This window comes from Plecotus auritus, assembly GCF_963455305.1.
Source record: "Plecotus auritus genome assembly, chromosome: 4".
NCBI lineage: Eukaryota > Metazoa > Chordata > Mammalia > Chiroptera > Vespertilionidae > Plecotus > Plecotus auritus.
This window is the reverse complement of record NC_137775.1, coordinates 132,210,885-132,230,899: the sequence shown is the minus strand read 5'-3', so window position 1 is coordinate 132,230,899 and position 20,015 is coordinate 132,210,885. Positions and strand designations below refer to the sequence as shown.

Below are 20,015 nucleotides of genomic sequence, written 5' to 3'. Positions count from 1 at the left end.
TGACTATTCTCCGGAACAGCACTGTTCTCTCCCCAAACCAAAGGTTCAGGCCAAACAAGACAGCTCATTACAGTGACAGGAAATGTTGAATCTAACAATTCCTTGTCATCTAAAACCACTCCACATTGGACATTAACTAGTAGATCTCCTTAGACTTGTGTCTCTTGCAGATGTATTTAATTTGATTATCTTCTATCACAACAACATATTGATGTAAAGTTGTAAATGATCATCTTCTACCAGCTTGACACATGGCAAAACCGAGAAACAAAGGCACTGAGTATGGTTGCATCTTATTCTCAAGTCAATTACATATCAAATCTGTTTAGTCAAAGTTGCCTTTGAAATTCCTTTAAGTCGCCCATGAATACAATCTTTTACATTACATCTACATGGCACAAACACTCATGTGCCCACTTTTTTTTTAACTGATTTGAGAAAGAAATCATTGGTCGGTTGCCTCCTGCACATGCCTCAAATGGGGATCGAACCCACCACCTTTTGGTGCACAAGACAACATGCCAACCAACTGGGCTATCCCAGCCAGGGCTCATGTGCCATCTTTTGATAAATAAGATACAGCTAGTTTTCCCTCCAATATCAGACTAGATCCCTGTTTCTTCGGCTGCACACCAGATAAAGTAGTTGGCTTCATATTTGGGGCCCATGTTTGAAAAAGTGTATCTAAACACTAGAATCCCAGCACGGCAAGATGTCCAAACCACTAATACACAAAGGGGATGAAGACCACCCACGTTCACAGGTAGCTCATTCTGGGGCTGCCCTCACCAAACGAATGCTGAGCACAAGTGCCTGCACTATTTACATGGCACCTCTCTCTTGTCTCAATACCGTGCAACTGTACATCTCAGAATGACACCCACCTGGCACCTTTCCTCAGGCCTCACCAGAGGCAATGAGTCAAGCAGGCCCAGGACTCGGGGTTGGCAGTGCCCCACCCCAATGCACTTTCCACAGAACCTGTTTGTTCTTTTGTTTCCATGTGCCTTGCAAAACATGCCATCCAATGAGGTCTTCAATATATGACTAAATATGTTGCACCCAGATTTAGTAGAGGTATACACTGAGCATGTGAACATCTAAATGTCACTAACTCCCCTATTAACACCAGGCAACGTCTCAAAATATTTTCCCTTCACCGCCCTGTTCCTTTCCACAACGCCCTAATAGTTAGTAGGGAAAAAAGAACTCATTCATCTGCGTAAGGAATGGAAATGGTATGTGTAAAGTCCAAGACGGGAAGTTTAAGAAAAGCCTCATTTGCTCCAGTACAGTATACAGTGTTCCTTCGTGAGGAGTAACAGAAACAGCATTAAAATGTGGGAGACCTCAGCAGAAAAACAAACACTGGCAGTGTCTATGGAGTGAGATGCTTAGTGGAAATGAAAACACCATGCATGTGTACATATGCTCTATGAACCCGTACATACAGACAACCAGAAAAAACGACTTTATAGTCACAAAAATGAGTTAGAAAAAAGAATCAAAATTCTTTCTTTAAATCAGAAGCAGGTACCTGCTTAATTGTGTAAAATACCAAATCAGAAGAAAAGTCTATTAAGACATCAAGTAACTAAAATACATAAAATAACATAAACTACAGCCTCTTTTGATGACTTTAAATAAAGTGGTTCTGGTTTTTCTCTCCCTTTGCTTGTTTGGGAAGGTTGCCGTTTAAGGATAAGCTTTTCAAGTTCAATCTATTTATTAGGTTCCCAACATCAATCCTGAAGTATTTTTCACATGTGAGTAACCTTCCTTTTATGGTCCAGGGTGGCAATAAATTTTCTTAAATCACATCAACAGAAGTTTTCGAACATTTTTAAAGGGAAAAAAAGGCATGTGGTGCACTGATTCTTCCCATCCCTCCACTAGGAAATGTAACTTCCTGTGCCACGATCACAACCACTGCCACCCCATCCACAAATGCACCCTAAAGTCTGTGCTGGTTTGGACTCCTCCTATGTCTCAGGGAAGATGATCTTGCCTGAGAACTCTGAGCCCCTTTCCACTGTGGCAAGAAATTAAAACACGGAGAGGGTATGTGACCAGTGTCTGCTAAGTTGGCCTGTGTTCACTGTGCAGCAGCTAGATGGCTCTCACCAGTAGAAATGATCCCATCAGGGGGTTAGCCCTAATTCCAGATGAGCTTTGTAACAAGGTATAGTACAGAAAGACCTTCTCCTAACATCTAAGTGACCTCCCTCCCCAAAGAAACCACTCTGGGAGACACACACAAATAATGCTACCATGACTGATAACAAGGGACCCCTAAGCTTGTAGCACTATGAATACCCTCAGGAGTAGTAAACCTTTATTCTTAAGGCTTTAATTCATCCTAACAATTCAGTCATTTAAGATAAAATCTTGGAAGCCAGGTGGTATGATCAAGGTGGATACTGTAGATTTTCATCAACAACCAAGAGCATGACCATAGAATAATGACAAATTTTGCATGGTTCATAAACTTGTTCCAAAAGTGACTGCAAAGAAATAAAAGTATTCGGAGCAAAAGCAGTATGTTTGGACTAAGGTCTGCTATTTATTGGGCAAATTTGCAAAGCACTGTGCATCACATACATTATTGCAATTGTTTCTCTTGGAAGCCCTATGAGGTAGGTATTATATCCAGTTCTTACAGAGAATACAACAGTTTCCGACAAATAAGCTGTTTGCCCATGATCACACTGCTAGGGAGAGAAGCCAAACCATAACATGATCCTAATCTGTCTCACACACCAGGATGAACTGATGGATAAAACTTATCTTCATGTATGAGAGACGCATAGTCTCAAAGAGAAACAGAATCACTTCATTTTATAATCACATGTAGTATCAGTGCCATCACTGTCTGAAAAAAGGTGTCGCTAAGTAATCTTGCAGTTTACTGATTCTGCTCAAATGTCCTCAGACATGGCATTATCAGTGAAGCTGCCCAACAAGCAAAACACACAATGAAGTGGGACTTTATCTATATTTAGTGCAAATTAAAGTTTTAGGATGTTTGCTTATGGCTATACCCTGCATAGATATGTATGATAACATCAGGTTCAAAGTTATCACTGTAACAGCAAAAGACAGGAAACAACTATTCATCAATGATAGATTAAATAAATTACGGTATATTCATCCAATAGAATTTTATGCAGCCAAAAAAAGGAAACAGATTCCTTATTCCTTACATACTGATATTAAATGGGGAGGGAAAAGGCCAGAGCAAAGTCTATGTATAGTTTATCATTTGTGTAAAAAGCCCATGCACACATGGTTAGGCACAGAATCTTGTTCAATAGCATACAGTGAACTGCTGGCAGTGCCTGGCTCCAGGAAGAGGATCTAGGAGCTAGAGGTGAGAGAGGCCCTTCATTCTAAATCACGTTTGTATCTTGACTCATGGGAAAAGTGATGTAATCAAACATTTTTGTTTAATTTTTTCAAATGAACTAATTATACATTTGACAAATTACAATGGTAATTTCTGATTGCAGCAAAAAAAGTTTTCTTGTGAGAATCACTATAAAGTTATAATGTTGACACATTTCTTTTAATGTGAAAAGGCATAAAATTTCCTTTATAGACAACTTGTCATTTACCCATCATGTAATGTCAAATGCACCTATAATCCTTTAAAATAAGTACGATTCTTTTGAGGAAAAAGAGCCAGATCAAATGTATCATTAAGGAAAAACATGCATACTGAACTATGAGGTCTACTGAGAACAAAGGCCATTATTTTTAATTCCCCAATTCCTGATGGAGTTCTCAGAATATAGTTTCTCAGTTGATGAGTAGCAAATTGATTTACTGGTTAAATTAGCAACTATGGAGTTATATATGTCAGTTATACTGAGAACAGTATAAAATAAATGGATAATTCATAAGAAACTGGCTTCTAGATTTTAATTTTAGTGACCTTGAAATAACATAATTTAGTACCAAATGTTTAAACACCCATTATAATTGCTAACTTGTGAAGTCAGCATTATTTATATCTGATCAGCTATACAAAACTCATTAATTTTTCTTTTGAAAAAGGCAGTAAAAAATCCCGAAGAATAAGGGAGAGACTACTAATTAAAGGTCATGTTTACTAATCTAGCACCATAATTCCAGTCTTAGGACCTCCCAAACGGCTAGGAGGAAGGGAAGAGGTGAGGATGTTGGGAAAGTAAGCACAGTTCTTAACTTGTGGCCCCTTTTGTGCTCGAAGCAAAGGCTGAGACTGGACAGAAGACAGAAGCTTTGGTTCAGATGTAAAGGAGGCCCTGGAGAAGAGCAGAGTCAGGATTTCCTGGAGCCAGTGCTGGAGTTGGCCTCATGAACTAGGGGGTTTCTTCTTGGCATCCATGTCCTTTTTAATTTCTTCAAGTTTTTTAGCCAGGTTTGGCATCTTTAAAGAGAAAAGACATTATTATAATTTTGCATCTAACTAATCAATATGCTTTAGCTTCTCTTCCTCCAAAGAGAAATGGTTGTTGTACAAATTTTTATTTTCCTCTGAAAGTGACCTGTTAAATAGTGGTGTCTTTAACCTCCTGACTACAATAGAAGGATTTCAGAAGTTGTCAAAGTATGATCCCTCCCTGGAAGCCAGACCCTGATTTTGACTTTTATAGACCCACTTAGCCCCTCAATCCAGTGCCAAGTAAAAGTTGTACATACAAACAATAAATGTGATACAGTTGGGTAGAGTACCATATGACTCAAATGAAGGTTGACAGAGGGAATTCCCTTTGTCACACTAAAAGCTTCACTACAAAACAAAAGTTAGTATCATGTTTCATTCCTTGTCTCTTTAAAACAATCATTACCTTTCCAGAATCCCCATTCATAGGCAGTTTTGCCACCTGTTTTTCCACTTCCCCATCTATAAAGTGAGACTAATACAACGCCCCATGTCACAAAACTCTGTCCTCCTTGAATGTGCTACATGATATAGACCCACCTCCAAATTCTGTCATCTCTCTCCTGGGTATGGGGACTGAAAAGATTATCCTATTAATTTTTAAATTTTCACTGATCACATCATAAGCTGTAGAACTGTTAAGAATCTAACCTACTACTAGTCTGAGCTAACAAACACAGCTCAGCATCACCATGAGACCATCTAAAGTGATGGAATTTTGCCCTCTTGTGGTGATATAGAGGACAGATAGGCTTCTGTGACTGGAAAATCTTTCTCCAAAATTCAAAACTTTTCCCTCAGATCTATGGACCCCATCTATGCTGGAAGGCTCACCTTCAACAAAGACAAGTCACTACAAGTCAGCTACATGGAATCATGGAGAAAGTGAATGGTCACTTACGTCATAATTTTGAGCCAGATACATTCCAACCAGGTTGCCAAAAGTAAATCCAATCTGAAAGAACAGAACAGGAAGAGTTACACTGGATATTGAGCTCAGTACCAGCTGATACCAAGCCAAACTATCCTATCTAATAAAAGAGTAATATGCAAATTAACCATCACTCTGCTACACCCACAAGCCACGCCCACAAGCCAATCAGGAGCCAATATGCAAATAAACCCAACCAAGATGGCTATCGCCACAGAGAGCAGGAGGGAGGCATGGGTTTCCCCGGCAATGGAGGAAGCCAAGCTTTCCGCCTGCCCTTGCCAGCCTAGGCCTCCACTCAAGGCTACAAAGTTTCAATGATAGAAGATACATGAATCCAAACAGAAATGGCGGCAGCCACAGAGCAGGAGGCTAGGGTTGCCCCGGCGATGGAGGAAGCCAAGCTTTCTGCACACCCTGGCCGGCCCAGGCCTCCACTTAAGGATACAAAGTTTCAATTATACAAGATACATAAACGCCAACAGAAATGGCTGCCTCCATGGAGCAAGCAGAAGGCTTGGCTCCACTCCAGGCTACAAAATTTCAATTGTAGAAGATAAATAAACCCCAGATACCAGGGCCTCCGCTTGGGTTGCCAGGGGGCGTGGCCAGCCTGCAAACCACCACAGGCCCCTCACCCAGGCCGCCCCACGCCCCAAGGGAACCCCCACCCTGATCCAGGACACCCTTCAGGGCAAACCAGCTGGCCCCCACCCGTGCACCAGGCCTCTATCCTATCTAATAAAAGAGTAATATACAGATTGACCATCACTCCAACACACAAGATGGCTGCCCCCATGTGGTCAAAGATCCTGCCCCCATGTGGACACAAGATGGCCACCACAAGATGGCCAGCAGGGGAGGGAAGTTGGGAGGGACCAGGTCTCCAAGGGAGGGCAGTTGTGGGCTATCAGGCCAGCAGGGGAGGGCAGTTAGGGGTGACCAAGCCGGCAGAGGAGGGAAGTTTGGGCGACCAGGCCTGCAGGGAAGGGCAGTTAGGGGTGACCCGGCTGGCAGAGGAGGGAAGTTGGGGGCGACCAGGCCTGCAGGGAAAGGCAGTTGGGAGGGACCCAGGCCTGCAGGGGAGAGCAGTTGGGGGGGACCAGGGCTGCAGGGGAGGGCAGTTAGGGGTGACCAGGACTGAAGGGGAGGGCAGTTAGGGGTGACCAGGCCTGCAGGGGAGGGCAGTTAGGGGTGACCAGGCATGCAGGGGAGGGAAGTTAGGGGCAAACAGGCTGGCAGGGGAGCAGTTAGGCATCAATCAGGGTGGCAGGGGAGTGGTTAAGGGGGTGATCAGGCTGCCAGGCAGAAGCAGTTAGGGGCAATCAGGAAAGCAGGCAGGCGAGCATTTGGGAGCCAGCAGTCCTGGATTGTGAGAGGGCAGTCGGACATCCCTCTAGGGGTCCCAGATTGGATAGGGTCCAGGCTGGGCTGAGGGACACCCCCCCCCCTTGCACAAATTTCGTGCACCGGGCCTCTAGTAGAGACAATATTCTTCTAAGGAGCTTAGGATAGTTAGAAGACCCCAGGGTCCAATCTAGGGCTGGACAGTACAAAGTGTAAAATTCACATCTTGCTTCTATAAAATAAACATAGAAATAGCCTCCCAAAAGGTTAGAGAATACACCAAAAGAATGGGAGCACTAACAAATCTACCCTAAATTCTCCTTATCCCCTCAGCACCTCCATAAACACTTGATAGTAAGTTCTAGAAACCCAAATTAAAGTTCTGCTTTTAAAAAAAAAATGTTTTTATTGATTTCAGAGAGAAGAAGGGAGAGGGAGAGATAGAAACATCAAATATGAGAATCATTGACCGGCTGCCTCCTACACGCTCCCTACTGGCGTGATCAAACCTGCAACCTGGGAATGTGCCCTGAGCAGGAATCGAACCACGACCTCCTGGTTCATCAGTCAATACTCAATCACTGAGCCACACCAGGAGGCAAAGTTCTGCTTTTTGTTGTTAAAAGCTGCAACTGTTTTTCTTTCTTTTTTTTTTGTTATAAGTATTGTTATTCCTCACTGTTAGGTCCCAGCCAAAAGGAGCCAGGCCAAGAGTTTAAGAAATTTTATTGCATTCTCTCACAGCAGGCTAAGACCAGTGTGTCAGTGTAAGCCCCGAGGGGGTGGTTAGGTTGTCTTATATGGGATAAAAATATGCAATATAGGGTCAGGATGTGAGTGCAATAGTCGGTCAAGCAGACGGGAGGGCAGGAGCTGGTCAAGGGAGGCAAGGGAGGAGAGTGCACAGGTTAGTCAGGCAGATGTTCCTATCTTGCTTCTGCAGGCACTGGCTATCCGCCTCAAGCTATGGGAAAAGATTTATAACAATACTAGCGGCCAGGTGCACGAAAATTCGTGCACTGGGGGTGGGGGGGTCCCCTCAGCCTGGCCTGCCCCCTCTCACAGTCCAGGAGCCCTCAGGAGATGTCCTACTGACGGGGAGCGGGCCTAAGCCACAATCTGGCCTCCCTCTTCGGGAGGCGACTCTGGGCCCGATCAGGGGAAGGTACCGACCCCATCACCCCGCCTCTGCTGCCACTGCTGGCTGCCACTGCTAGCTGCCACAGCTGCCTGCCCTTGTCTGGAAGGACATCTGGCTGTCCGGTCTAATTAGCATATTATGCCTTTATTATTATAGATATATTTCAGAAAATATATCCAAGCAGGAGAGATTAAGGGTCATTCACCCTAACACTCATGACATCAAATAAAAAGTATTCAATTTTTAAAAAGTGTTCAGTTAAATCATAGGATTTTAGAAAATGAAGGAACTTTCACAGTTCAATCTCTTCATATTTCGAAAACATGAGGCCCAGCTGAGCTGGTGTGACTCAGTGGTTGAGCATATACCTATGAACCAAGAGGTCATGGTTCGATCCCTGGTCAAGGCATATGCCTGAGTGGTGGGCTCGATCCCCAGTGTGGGGCATGCAGGAGGCAGCCAATCAATAATACTCTCTCATCATTGATGTTTCTATCTCTCTCCCTTCCTCTCTGAAATCAATAAAAATATTTTTTAAACTTTTTAAAAACAAACAAATAAAAAACAAACAAACATGAGGCCCAGGATAGTAAAGTGACTTGTCAGAATCATTCACAACAAAGAACACAGAACAACCTAAATTAAATACAAATACACACTCAAAAACTGAAATACATGATGACAGAAAAGAATGGGACATACCACCAAGAGAGCATAGGGCTTGACACTCTGCCATGGGTGGCATCAAATGGACAGGCCACTTAAGACCTGCAGGGAACACAGGTCCCCTAACCAGTTCTTACTCAGTGAAAAGACAGAAAGGCACACGTTTGAGAGAACTATAAATGTTTATCCTGTTGGGTGACTACTCTCCTGAACAAAATTGCTTCATGAAAATTTTAAGCATTCCCTTCACACCAAAAGAGCCAACACTCATTAAGCTTTAATGATGGTCTTTAATTTCCTGCCTCCCTGCCAATAATTAATCATCTCCAACTGGACACCTAATTTCTAATTTCATAAATCTGAACTGGCATCTGATTTTTCCCCCCATCATTTTCTTTAATCAGTGTTGTTCCTTTCAACACACAGCAGAGGTTAACTTAGAAAAACAAAGTGTGACACTTAAGGTCATCAGTGATACATGCAGTGGTCTGACTCTGAATTCAAGATGGATATGCATATGGGAACAGAATACAGCAGGGTTCTTACTAAACTTTAAGCTTACCTAACTTTAAACACCAAAAGCATAATTTAAATTAGTTTGTTAGTAAACTAAGCATAAAAAAAGTTATAGTCTCTAATCATAGACTATTTTTTGATTAATCAGACACATCAAGGGGGCACTCAGAAGCAAAAAGATTTTTTTCACAACTATGGATTGAAACCAGGTAGACAAGAGGTTTTCCAAATCCAGAAAGAATATTAACTTTGCTTAAAAGGGGGGAAGGGGCGAGAATTAACTGAGAATGTTAAATCTGATACCAAACAAAAAGAACATAGGGCCGAAAAAAAATTCCATAAAGAAATAAACTAGCCTGGCCTGTGTGGCTCAGTGGTTGAGCATCAACCCCATCAACAAAGAGGTCACTGGATAGATTCCAGTCAGGGGATATGCACGGGTTGCAGGCTCGATACCCAGTAGGAGGTGTGCAGGAGGCAGCCAATCAATGTTTCTCTCTCATCGATGTTTCTATCTCTCTAACTCTCTCCCTTCCTCTCTCTCTCTAAAATCATAAAAACATTTTTTTTTTAAAAGAAATAAACTAGATTTGGTTCTACCATTATCTAAGTGTACCTGTAGGCAAGATACTTTAACCTCTTTGGAGTTTTGCTGATCTAAATTTCCTGTTTCATAAAAACATTAAACTAACAATGCTCCTTCCAGGTGCAACATTCTAAGATTTCTGGTTATTACCATGGTATCTCAAGATAAATATGGTATATTTAATGTGGCTTCATTTTGGCACCTTCATCAGACATTAAGGTGCATTAAAATATCGCAGTTATTTAAAAATACAAAATAAAACAACCCTGAGCCTCTACACAAGTCATATCCAGTTCCAGTTTCAGAGTACTGCCAGGTATGCCAATGGGATAGTATAAAATTAAATACACAACATAATAAGATAAATGTTGCACATTAAGAGACGTGTTGAGAAAAATGCATGAGTCCAAAAAGCATCCACATGTTGTTCCAGGAATACTCCATAGGCAAGTTTAGACAAAAAATAATAATTATTATTTGTTTTTAAATCTAAATAAATAAGAATCTAAAAAAGTAAAATCTAAATCTGAAAAATGGTAAGTCATTAGTCTGAAAAGTTAGCCTGGAGCCAGAGTATAGAAAGTCTTGAATGAGCCGGAAATTCTCTGCAGGGCAAGAATGCTTAACATCGCCCTAACTGGTTTGGCTCAGTGGATAGAGCGTCGGCCTGCGGACTGAAGGGTCCCAGGTTCGATTCTGGTCAAGGGCATGTACCTGGGTTGCGGGCACATCCCCAGTAGGGGGCGTGCAGGAGGCAGCTGATCGATGTGTCTCTCTCATCGATGTTTCTAACTTTCTATCCCTCTCTCTTCCTCTCTGTAAAAAAATCAATAAAATGTATTTTAAAAAAAAGAATGCTTAACATCTTCCAGGCCAAAACCTGGAAGCCTAATCAATAGTCCATCCAGATGGCTGGATGTTATCCCCAAGGTCCCCCTCCACATCCTAGGCCAAACCCCTAGTTTTCCCTGCAGAGAACGTAGCAAGCAAACGTGAATAATGTTTTCTTCTTCTTAAAAATCAATGAAGATCAACGGAATAGAATGGAGAGTCCAGGAATGAACCTTAACATGTATGGTCAAGGAATTGTCCACAAGTGTGCTAAGACATTCAGTGGTTTCAAAAAACAATGCTGGGACAACTGGGTATCCACAGGCAAAAGAATGAAGTTGGACTCTACCTACACATCATAAACAAAACTTAATTGAAAATGGGTTAAAGAGCTAAATATAAGAGCTGAAATTATAAATCTCTTGGGATAAAACATAGCAGTACACTTTCATGACTTTGGGGTAGGCAATGGTTTCTTAGATATGCCACCAAAAGCACAAGTGGCAAAATAAATTAACAAATTGGACTTCATCAAAATTAAATGTTGTGTTTCGAAGAATACCATCAAGAGTGAGAAGACAACCCACAGAATGGAATATAATATTTGTAAATCCTGTCTCTGATAAGGGATTTGTATACAGAATATATAAGGAATTCTTATGACTGAATGATAAAAAGAAAAATTACCCAATTTTAAAATGGGCAATGGGCCGAAACCGGTTTGGCTCAGTGGATAGAGTGTCGGGCCTGCGGACTGAAGGGTCCTGGGTTCGATTCCGGTCAAGGGCATGTACCTTGGTTGCAGGCACATCCCCAGTGGGAGGTGTGCAGGAGGCAGCTGATCGATGTTTCTCTCTCATCGATGTTTCTAGCTCTCTATCCCTCTCCCTTCCTCTCTGTAAAATATCAATAAAATATGTTAAAAAATAAAAAGGGGCAATGGATTTGAATAGACCCTTCTCCAAAGAAGACATACAAATAAATGGCCAACAAGAAAATAAAAAGATGTTCAACATTATTATTCATTAAGAAAATGTAAATCAAAACCACAATGAGGTACCACGACACACCCAGTAGATGACTTTCACTGAAAAGATGAACAAGTGTGGGCAAGGATATGGAGAAATTGGAACCTCCATACATTGCTGGTAGGAATGTAAAATGGTGCAACCACTATGGAAAACAGTCTGGCAATTCACACAAAGTTACCCTATGATGCTGTAATTCCACTTTAGAGCATATACCCAAGAGAACTGAAACATACATCCACACAAAAACTTGTATATAAATGTTCACAGCAAAATTATTCACAGTAGCCAAAAGGTGGAAATAACCCAAATGTCCATCAACTGGGGAATGGATTAACAAGATGTGGTATATCCATACAATGTAATATTAATCGGCCATAAAACAAAATGAAGTTCTGATTCATACTACATGGATTAACCTTGAAAACATTATGCTAAATGAAAAGCAGTCAGAAAAGACCATGTATTGTATGATAGTCAAACCCATAGACACACAAAATAAATTAGCAGTTGTCCAGGACTGGGGGCGAGAAGGGGAATGATAAATGAATGCTAATAGGTATGTGGTTTATTTTAGAGGCAATAAAATGTTGGATATAAAATCAGATAGTAGTGATGGTTGCACAACTCTGTGAACATCTTAAAAACCATTGATTCTACACTTTAGATGGGTGAATTGTAAGATGTAAAATACATTTCAAAACTATAAAAAAAAGCCGAAACCGGTTTGGCTCAGTGGATAGAGCGTCGGCCTGCGGACTGAAGGGTCCCAGGTTCGATTCCGGTCAAGGGCATGTACCTTGGTTGTGGGCACATCCCCAGTGGGGGGTGTGCAGGAGGCAGCTGATCGATGTTTCTCTCTCATCGATGTTTCTAGCTCTCTATCCCTCTCCCTTCCTCTCTGTAAAATATCAATAAAATATATTTAAAAAACCTATAAAAAAAATCAGTAAAATTTGGTAAAATATCAGCTATATGGGATAAAACTGAGGAAATCAAAGACAACTTCAAGGTTTCCAGGCTGGATAAATGTTTTAAAAGAATAGAAATGTCAGACTGAAAAAACGAGGACCACTCAGATAAATGGCTGGCTTTGTTTATGAGAGTTCCAAGGAAAATGTTGTCACAGTTCTTATGGGTGGACACATAAGGTTAGTCACAACACTGTATTTATTAACATAAGCACTAAGTCAAAAGGAAGAGAGCCAATTCCAAAGCAATCTGACATCTGATCATTTGCTGCTCAACCCCTTCCCCAATCAAAAAGTTGTTATGTGCTCAGCCGGTGTGGCTCAGCTCAACCACTTCCACCCAGGAACCAAGAGGTTGCTGGTTCGAATCCTGGTCAGGGCACATGCCCAGGTTGCAGGCTTGATCCCCAGTAGGGGGTGTGCAGGAGGCAGCCAATCGATGATTCTCTCTGTGGTAACCCCTTTCACGTCCCGCGTGGTTCAGGGTTCCGGTTCAGGGTTCGGGTTCTGGAGAAGGCCGCACACAAATGAAAAAAGACTTAGAAAAGTATTAATTTGGGAATATGGGGGCCAGGCGGGAGCCCAAGAGAGGACTACACCCTGCTCTGGCCTTGATATCCCTTTTATTAAGACTATGGGATACACCCATAGCCTTTAGGCAGGAAATGCCAGTAACAGAAATTTACATAAGACAGAGGTGGAGGATGCTTCAGCTAACAATGTTTCTACTAAACAGTGAGCCATTAGCTCTGACCTTTCAGAGCAATTAAGGTTGTTGACCAGCCTTCCGGGTTTCCTGTCCACATCTTTCTTTAGTGAGACAAGGATGGGTTTCAGGCACTCTCTCATCAATGTTTCCACCTCTCTATCCCTCTCCCTTCCTCTCTCTCAAAAAAATTTTTTTCAATAAAAACACATTAGAAAAAGAAAGTTGCCGAGGCAGCGTGGCTCAGTGGTTGAGCGGCCACCTATGAACCAGGAGATCATGGTTCGATTCCCGGTCAGGGTATATGCCCAGGTTGCAGGCTTGATCCCCAATGTGGGACATGCAGGAGGCAGCCAATCGATGATTCTCTCTCATCATAGATGTTTCTATCTCTCTCTCCCTCTCCCTTCCTCTCTGAAATCAATTATATATATTAAAGTTGTTAAGTGTGTAAAAAATCAGCAAATGAAGTTACACTTTTTATCATGGGACAGCTCCTGGCAATAACCCAGAATGAATACTACCTGACAGATCTGAAATATGACTCATCAAATTATATTTTCAAAAAGTACACACCCAAACCAAGTTATGACAGAATTATGAACCATCTTATATTTACTAACAACAGCTTAAGAAATCTAAAAAGTCTTTTTATTTAGCAAATGTAGCTACAACTAGCCTTTAAAAGGATACCTTAAAAGTTTTATAGTATCAAGTGAGAAAAGCTACACAATGACAAGAAAACCAAAAATACACATTATCTAACAACAAAGATAAATTGATCATTTTCTCAACTTAAATTGTTTCAGCCACTGCTGTCAGAAGACCTCTCCATTCCAAGGAGGCAGGGGAAACTTCACCCTTTTTTGTGCCTTAGTCTTTAACCACTGAAGATTTTAGTATGGGGAACAATATCAGATGTGTTTAACAACTGCTTCAAGTAATAATAAAACCTACGGTTTGTACATTAAATAAAAAGCTGCTAAGGATATAACCTGTATTCCTTCTACTACCACCAGAGAAGCACATTTTTAATACGTAAGCTAGGGTTTATATTCAATAATTTTCTTTAGAGAATGGAGAGAGGGAAAAAAAAAAGCTGTTAATTAGTTACTGAGCCAGTACATTAAATAGTGACATTCATAAAGAAGTTGGACAATAACACTCTAGAAAGAGGTGCATCAGGTAGAACTGGTTTGCCTGTTCACAAAGAAGCTGACTTAAATATTCAGATATCTTACAAATATCTGAGAGTGGTCATCAGGCAAAAGAGGAATATTTAATTAAATAAATGAAATCAATCACAAAGTACTAAGTGCCATGTGCTTGGGAAATCAAAGTGCAAGGTATGTATGTGGCTTCTTCCCATGGAATGTAAGATCTATTCTAGGAAGACAAGACTAAACTACATGAAGGTGCAGTGACCAAAACAGCATGTCACCACATGATAGTCTGAATGTGCCACATGGTTAAGTGCTTTGTAAGTCATATTAATACATTCAAGAAGAAAAACCATATGATCACCAGGTGAGGAAAGAGTAAAAGTCAGCAGCCAATCACAAGAAAAACTTAAACTAGAATTAGAAGAGGAATCTGTTAGAAAATATCAGAAACACAAACATCACATCAAAACCGGAGAAACAGTTCCACCACAAGGAGAAACAAAAGTAGGATATCCACTCTCATTACTTCTACTGGAAGTCCTAGCTTGAGAAGGGGAGAGAAATAAAAATAAGAAAATATTGCCTTCACAGGAAATATGACTGCCTTCACAGTATTGCCTTCCCTGATTTCACTTCCAAGTGAATCTATAGACATACTGGAGGTAAAAATCAAGATTGCTAAACACAAAAATCAATACAACAAAATCATAGCATTTCCATACATAAGCAACAATGTGAAAATGTAATTTTAAAATGAACGCCACCCATAATAAAAACAAACAAACTCAAAAGTTAGAAATAAATTTAACAAACCAGGGGCAAGACTATTAATTAGAAGATTTTTTTTTAAATTATAAAAGACATGTATGATCTAAGCAAATTGAGAGATGGATCAGAACAGTGTATAGATTTCAAAAACTTAAAGTCATCAAGAAGGCTTTTGAAAAAAGGGTTGGGCCATTAAGAGTATTTGGGAAGGCAAAAAAGAGGATAAAGGTTAAAAAAACAACACGTGGGAACGTATGAAGGCCCGATGGCCCACAGGTTAAGTTTAGCCTAGCCCCTTGGTCGGCAAACTTCGGCTCAAGAGCCACATGCGGCTCTTTGGCCCCTTGAGTGTGGCTCTTCCACAAAATACCACGGCCTGGGCGAGTCTATTTTGAAGAAGTGGCGTTAGTTTAAAAAATTTGGCTCTCAAAAGAAATATCAATCGTTGTACTGTTGATATTTGGCTCTGTTGACTAATGAGTTTGCCGACCACTGGCCTAGCCAATCTAAAACAGAGGATGTACACTGACAAGCAGTGGGAAAGAAAAATGGGGCCAGATAAGCTTATCTTTAAAATCAAGTAAAAGTGCTTATGATCTGATGTGGAAGGACACAGGTATTACTGACAGCTTCTGAGCATGTGAATAAAGCCATAAATTTTGGATGATCACTGGCAGCTGCAAGAGAGGACAGAACCAAGGGCATCAAGGGAAACATACACAGAATTAGAGGCAACAGCCTTGCTTTTTTCTGTGGCTGATGAGAGCATATAAGGAGTGGCATGTTTTAAAAAGATTTCAAAACTAGAATATTCAGAGAAGGATAAGTTTATCAGCATAAACCTGACATCATAATGAATTGGGTGAAAGAAACAGAGATGTTTAGCCTAAGGAAAAGACTGATGGTGTGAGTGAGGGATAGAGAGTGAGAAATACCAAGGTAATGCTCTTCAAATATGCAAAGGGTTGTCATGCAGATTAGAACTGCTCTTTAACATCCAGGAGTAAAACTAAGTAAGGAGATGTTGACTAAAAATGAAAGCAATTACCTGTGGAAGCAGTGAACCTGCTGTACCTGGAGGTGACCAAACGTAAGATGAATGCCGTCTTTGTAGTGGAGACGGAAGCATCAGCATGGTAGCTGGACTGACTAACTCTCCCAACTCAAAACCTCCATTTCTACACCAGCTAGGCTAGTGTAGCTAGTCCAAAGGTAGAGTAAAAAAGACCTGCTCTACGAACTTTAAGGTAATATAATCAATGGCTTAAAACAATAGCTACATCTACTGTGTGCTTACTATGTGCAAGGTAGCGTTCTCTTTCATGAATTAACTCATGCTCTTCACAACTTTACAAAGCAGATACAATTATTGTCCAGTTTATATTGGGGAAACTGAGGCATGGGTCACTTAAGTAACTTGCCCAAGATTATGTAGCAGGTAAATATGTGACAGGCATAGCAGCTAGAGTCTGGGATGGGGAACCTTTTCTCTGCCAAGAGCCACTTGGATATTTATAACATCATTCATGGGCCATACAAAATTAATCAACTTAAAAATTAGCCTGCCATATTTGGTCAAACATTTAACTAACTCACTCTTAATGCTTTGGCAGGGCCAGACCAAATGATTTTGAGGGCCTTATATAGCCTGCGGGTTCAGATATTCCCCATCCCTAAACTAGATGATATGGAGAATCAAGGAGGGAAATAAATAAAAGATTATGTCAATATTTCAAATTTTAGAAAGCCAGGACCAGGGAACAAAGAAGAAAGTTGGGTGTGGTTTGCAGGGTGGGGAACAGGTGATGGGTCCAGACGTGTTGAGTCTGATAGAGGATATGACAAGAGATGTTCGCTAGGCAGCTGACGACAGGGAACTGGAACTCAAGAGTAAAGGACTCAAGGTAGTTTTGCAAGCTGTCAGTACAGAGGTGCAGGTGACAAGGAACACACCCCCTAAGGGTGGGTTTGAGAGAAGAGCAGTCAGGGATTGAGCCTTGAGAAACACGCAGCAACCAGAAGGGAACAGCAGCCAGGACAAACAAGATTAGACAAGGGCCTTTCCCCACTGGTATGCCAAGCACTGATCCCCTCAGGCCCTGGAAGGTCCAACACCAGAGCTGGGCACCTTCACGCTGTGCAGATTCGTCCCTACAAATAAATCCATGTGTGTTATAATGTGAAAGGACGTTGGAAAGTACTGGGACACAGGATCCAAAGGGCAAACAAGAAGAGATTAAAGCGGAGATGGCTAAGAGTACCAAGTGTTACCACTTCAAGAGGTAAGAAAAGCAACAGTACAAGAGGCAGTATACACAAAGCCCCCAGCAGCGCCCATCATGTCAGGCTTCTCTTCAAAGCTTCAAGTTTCCTTACAACTGTAGCTAAATTATGCTGCAACCAAGGAAGCTACTGGAGTAACAGGGAGGAGGAGAGTCCTGCGGAGCAAAGTCTCAGATTGGGATGATGGGCCAGTATTTTCACCCAACGAGGAATAAACAGTTTATAAGCAACACAATCCCGTGTTCAAACAGTGTTCCAGAAAATGACAAATGCAGGAACCATCCTGGAGAGTTCCAAAATGTGATGACAGTGCCCACATTAACTTGTGACTGTCCCGTCACTGCCAAAACTTTTCCCTTCACCTACCCTTCTGAGGGTAAACTAATCTCCATTTCTGAGAAGGAATGAAATCAGAACTAGATAGCTTGTCAAAGAGAAATGGAACCTGTCTGAGTCCTTATTAAGTGTCACTGCTTTAAGTACTTTAATGTATGAACTCATGTTTAATCCTCACAAAAAAGCCACGAGACAGGTTTCCATTTTCAGATGTGGAAACTGCAGCATGGAAAACTTAAATAAGCAGCCCACGTTCCCACAGCTTAAAAATGATGCAGCCAGGGTTCAAGCCCGGGGGTCTGACCTCACAAACACTAGGACATGATGGCTGCTCACAGGTTAAAAGCTAGAGGAGATCTCAGGGATCGTTGACCTCAGCCCCACTGTTTTATAAATGAAATGGCTAAAAGCAGAAAGACTTGCCCAAGTTCAGGCTTGGGGACTCACTGGACAGAAGTAGAATCAAGGTGAAAAGTAATTCTATCCACATCTTTCAACAGATGCACTTCCAGAGCCAGAGGAGCAGCCCTGTCTTAGTTGGACAACTTATGTCAAGGATACCCCCTCCTTCTGGCCTAGAGAATTAAAAAATCAACTACCCAACCTCTTTGATAAAGAATGTAACATTTGGCCCTGACCAGTTTGGCTCAGTGGATAGAGCATCGGCCTGCGGACTCAAGGGTCCTAGGTTCGATTCCGGTCAAGGGCATGTACCTTGGTTGCAGGCACATCCCCAGTAGGGAGTGTGCAGGAGGCAGCTGATCGATGTTTCTCTCTCATCGATGTTTCTAGCTCTCTATCCCTCTCCCTTCCTCTCTGTAAAAAAATCAATAAAATATATTTAAAAAAAAAAATTAAAAAAAAAAATGTGTTTGCATTTACTGTAAATTCATTATAAAAAAAAAAAAAAAAAAAAAAAAAAGAATGTAACATTTGAGGAAGCATCTCACCCAGAGAACCAGATTTCCATGGACCACCTGGAATCTATTAAATGCCTGCCTCTCATTAGAGGTTGAAAGCATTACGTTAAAAGCACAAAGATTTGGAAGAAAGACTCTCACTTGGAAATTTGACTGGCAAAACCTTCCCCAGGCAATCTGAAACACACCGAGCTTTGCCAGGAAACCCGTTTTTAACTGAAATAAAGAAACCTGAGTTTCCTCATGGGAACACACATGCTCCCCTAAAATGAGCATTTGGAAGAATCGCCTGCCACCCTGAGTCAGGCGCTGTGACACACCCGCGGGCTGCCTGCGCCCCAGCGCGGGCCGTGCGTCCGCGCCTCGTGAGGAATTCAGTTTATTCCCGGCCTCCCACACCCTGAGAAACGCCAACAGCAGGCCTCAAGTCGGGCTGGGGTTCGTGTCCTTGTCGGGGCGGGAGAGCAGAAGGGGGGACGGTCCCGAAAAGTCCCGAGGACCCAAAAGCGGCAGCAGATGACCCTCCGCGCGCAGGGCGCGGTATACCGCACGTAGCTCTCAAAATGCGTCTTCGGGCTTGAAAGGCACAGAAAAATACTGGCAAATAGCTGGAGCGAGGCAGACACAGCCCCGCAGTCCACCCCGAGGCGACGGGAGGCACCGCGGGGCCCACGCCCAGGCCGCCGGGCCCAGGCCGGCCAGGAGTCCGAGCCCCCCAGGCTCTGAGCCGAGCCCCCGGCCCGCTTCTCGCAGCTCCACTCACCAGGAACTGGAGCATGATGTCAGCGAAGACGGCGCGAAGGGCGGTGGTAGCTCCGTGGGCCGTTCCTCTCCAGCCTCCCCGGTGCGAGGGGCGGAACCTGCCGTCGGCTTCCGGGTCACCCCCCCCGCCCCGCCCTCCTCGCCTTGCCTCACCCGGAAGCCGCTCGCGGTGCCCGGACGCCCCCTGGCGGAGCTCCTGGAAATTGCCGTCTGAATTGGCTGACAGGTGAGAAAGCCAGCCAGAAGCAAGTCCCAAGTCCCAAGTCCCAAGTGGGGCTGGACAGTTTTGAACATTCAGAATCCAAGACCCCAATCCCGGAATCGCTGGGGCTATTACCAGAACCCCAGGGATTCTGATGCACAGCCAGGTTTAGATCTTTCTTACCGTTATATGGACTGCGTGAGGCAGAGGTTCCCACCCCCAAGTGCAAAATAGTTACCTTGTGGAGCTTTGCAACATAGTCTGCCCAGGCCCACGAGGAATCTGTGGGAGGGGAGGAGGGCTGTATTCTTCAGAAGTTACGTCGGTGTGCTATGTAACTTGCCTTGGGCAGCACCTATGATAGAGGTTAGGTGCTTGAGTAGTTAAGATGGTGGGTTTGGTGGCTGCACAGCTAAGTCCAACTCGTGGCAG

General features: G+C 42.6%; 1 protein-coding gene across 1 annotated transcript; it reads right to left on the bottom strand.

Moving 5' to 3' along the window:
- Window positions 1-1,711: 1,711 nt before the first annotated feature.
- On the bottom strand, window positions 1,712-19,526 carry STMP1 (short transmembrane mitochondrial protein 1). Its single transcript, XM_080666636.1, has 3 exons — window positions 19,383-19,526; window positions 5,328-5,381; window positions 1,712-4,411 (listed from the first exon to the last, which is right to left on the bottom strand). Exons 1-3 carry the CDS (start codon window positions 19,395-19,397, stop codon window positions 4,337-4,339), a joined length of 144 nt encoding a protein of 47 aa, XP_080522762.1. The 5' UTR covers window positions 19,398-19,526; the 3' UTR covers window positions 1,712-4,336.
- Window positions 19,527-20,015: the final 489 nt, after the last annotated feature.

What these genes read in the sequence shown, in the direction of transcription:
- STMP1 (XM_080666636.1), bottom strand. An exon ending in ATCTGGCTCAAAATTATGAC is followed by an intron (nt 4,412 to 5,327) that starts GTAAGTGACCAT and finishes TTCTCTTTAAAG; the next exon opens with ATGCCAAACCTGGCTAAAAA.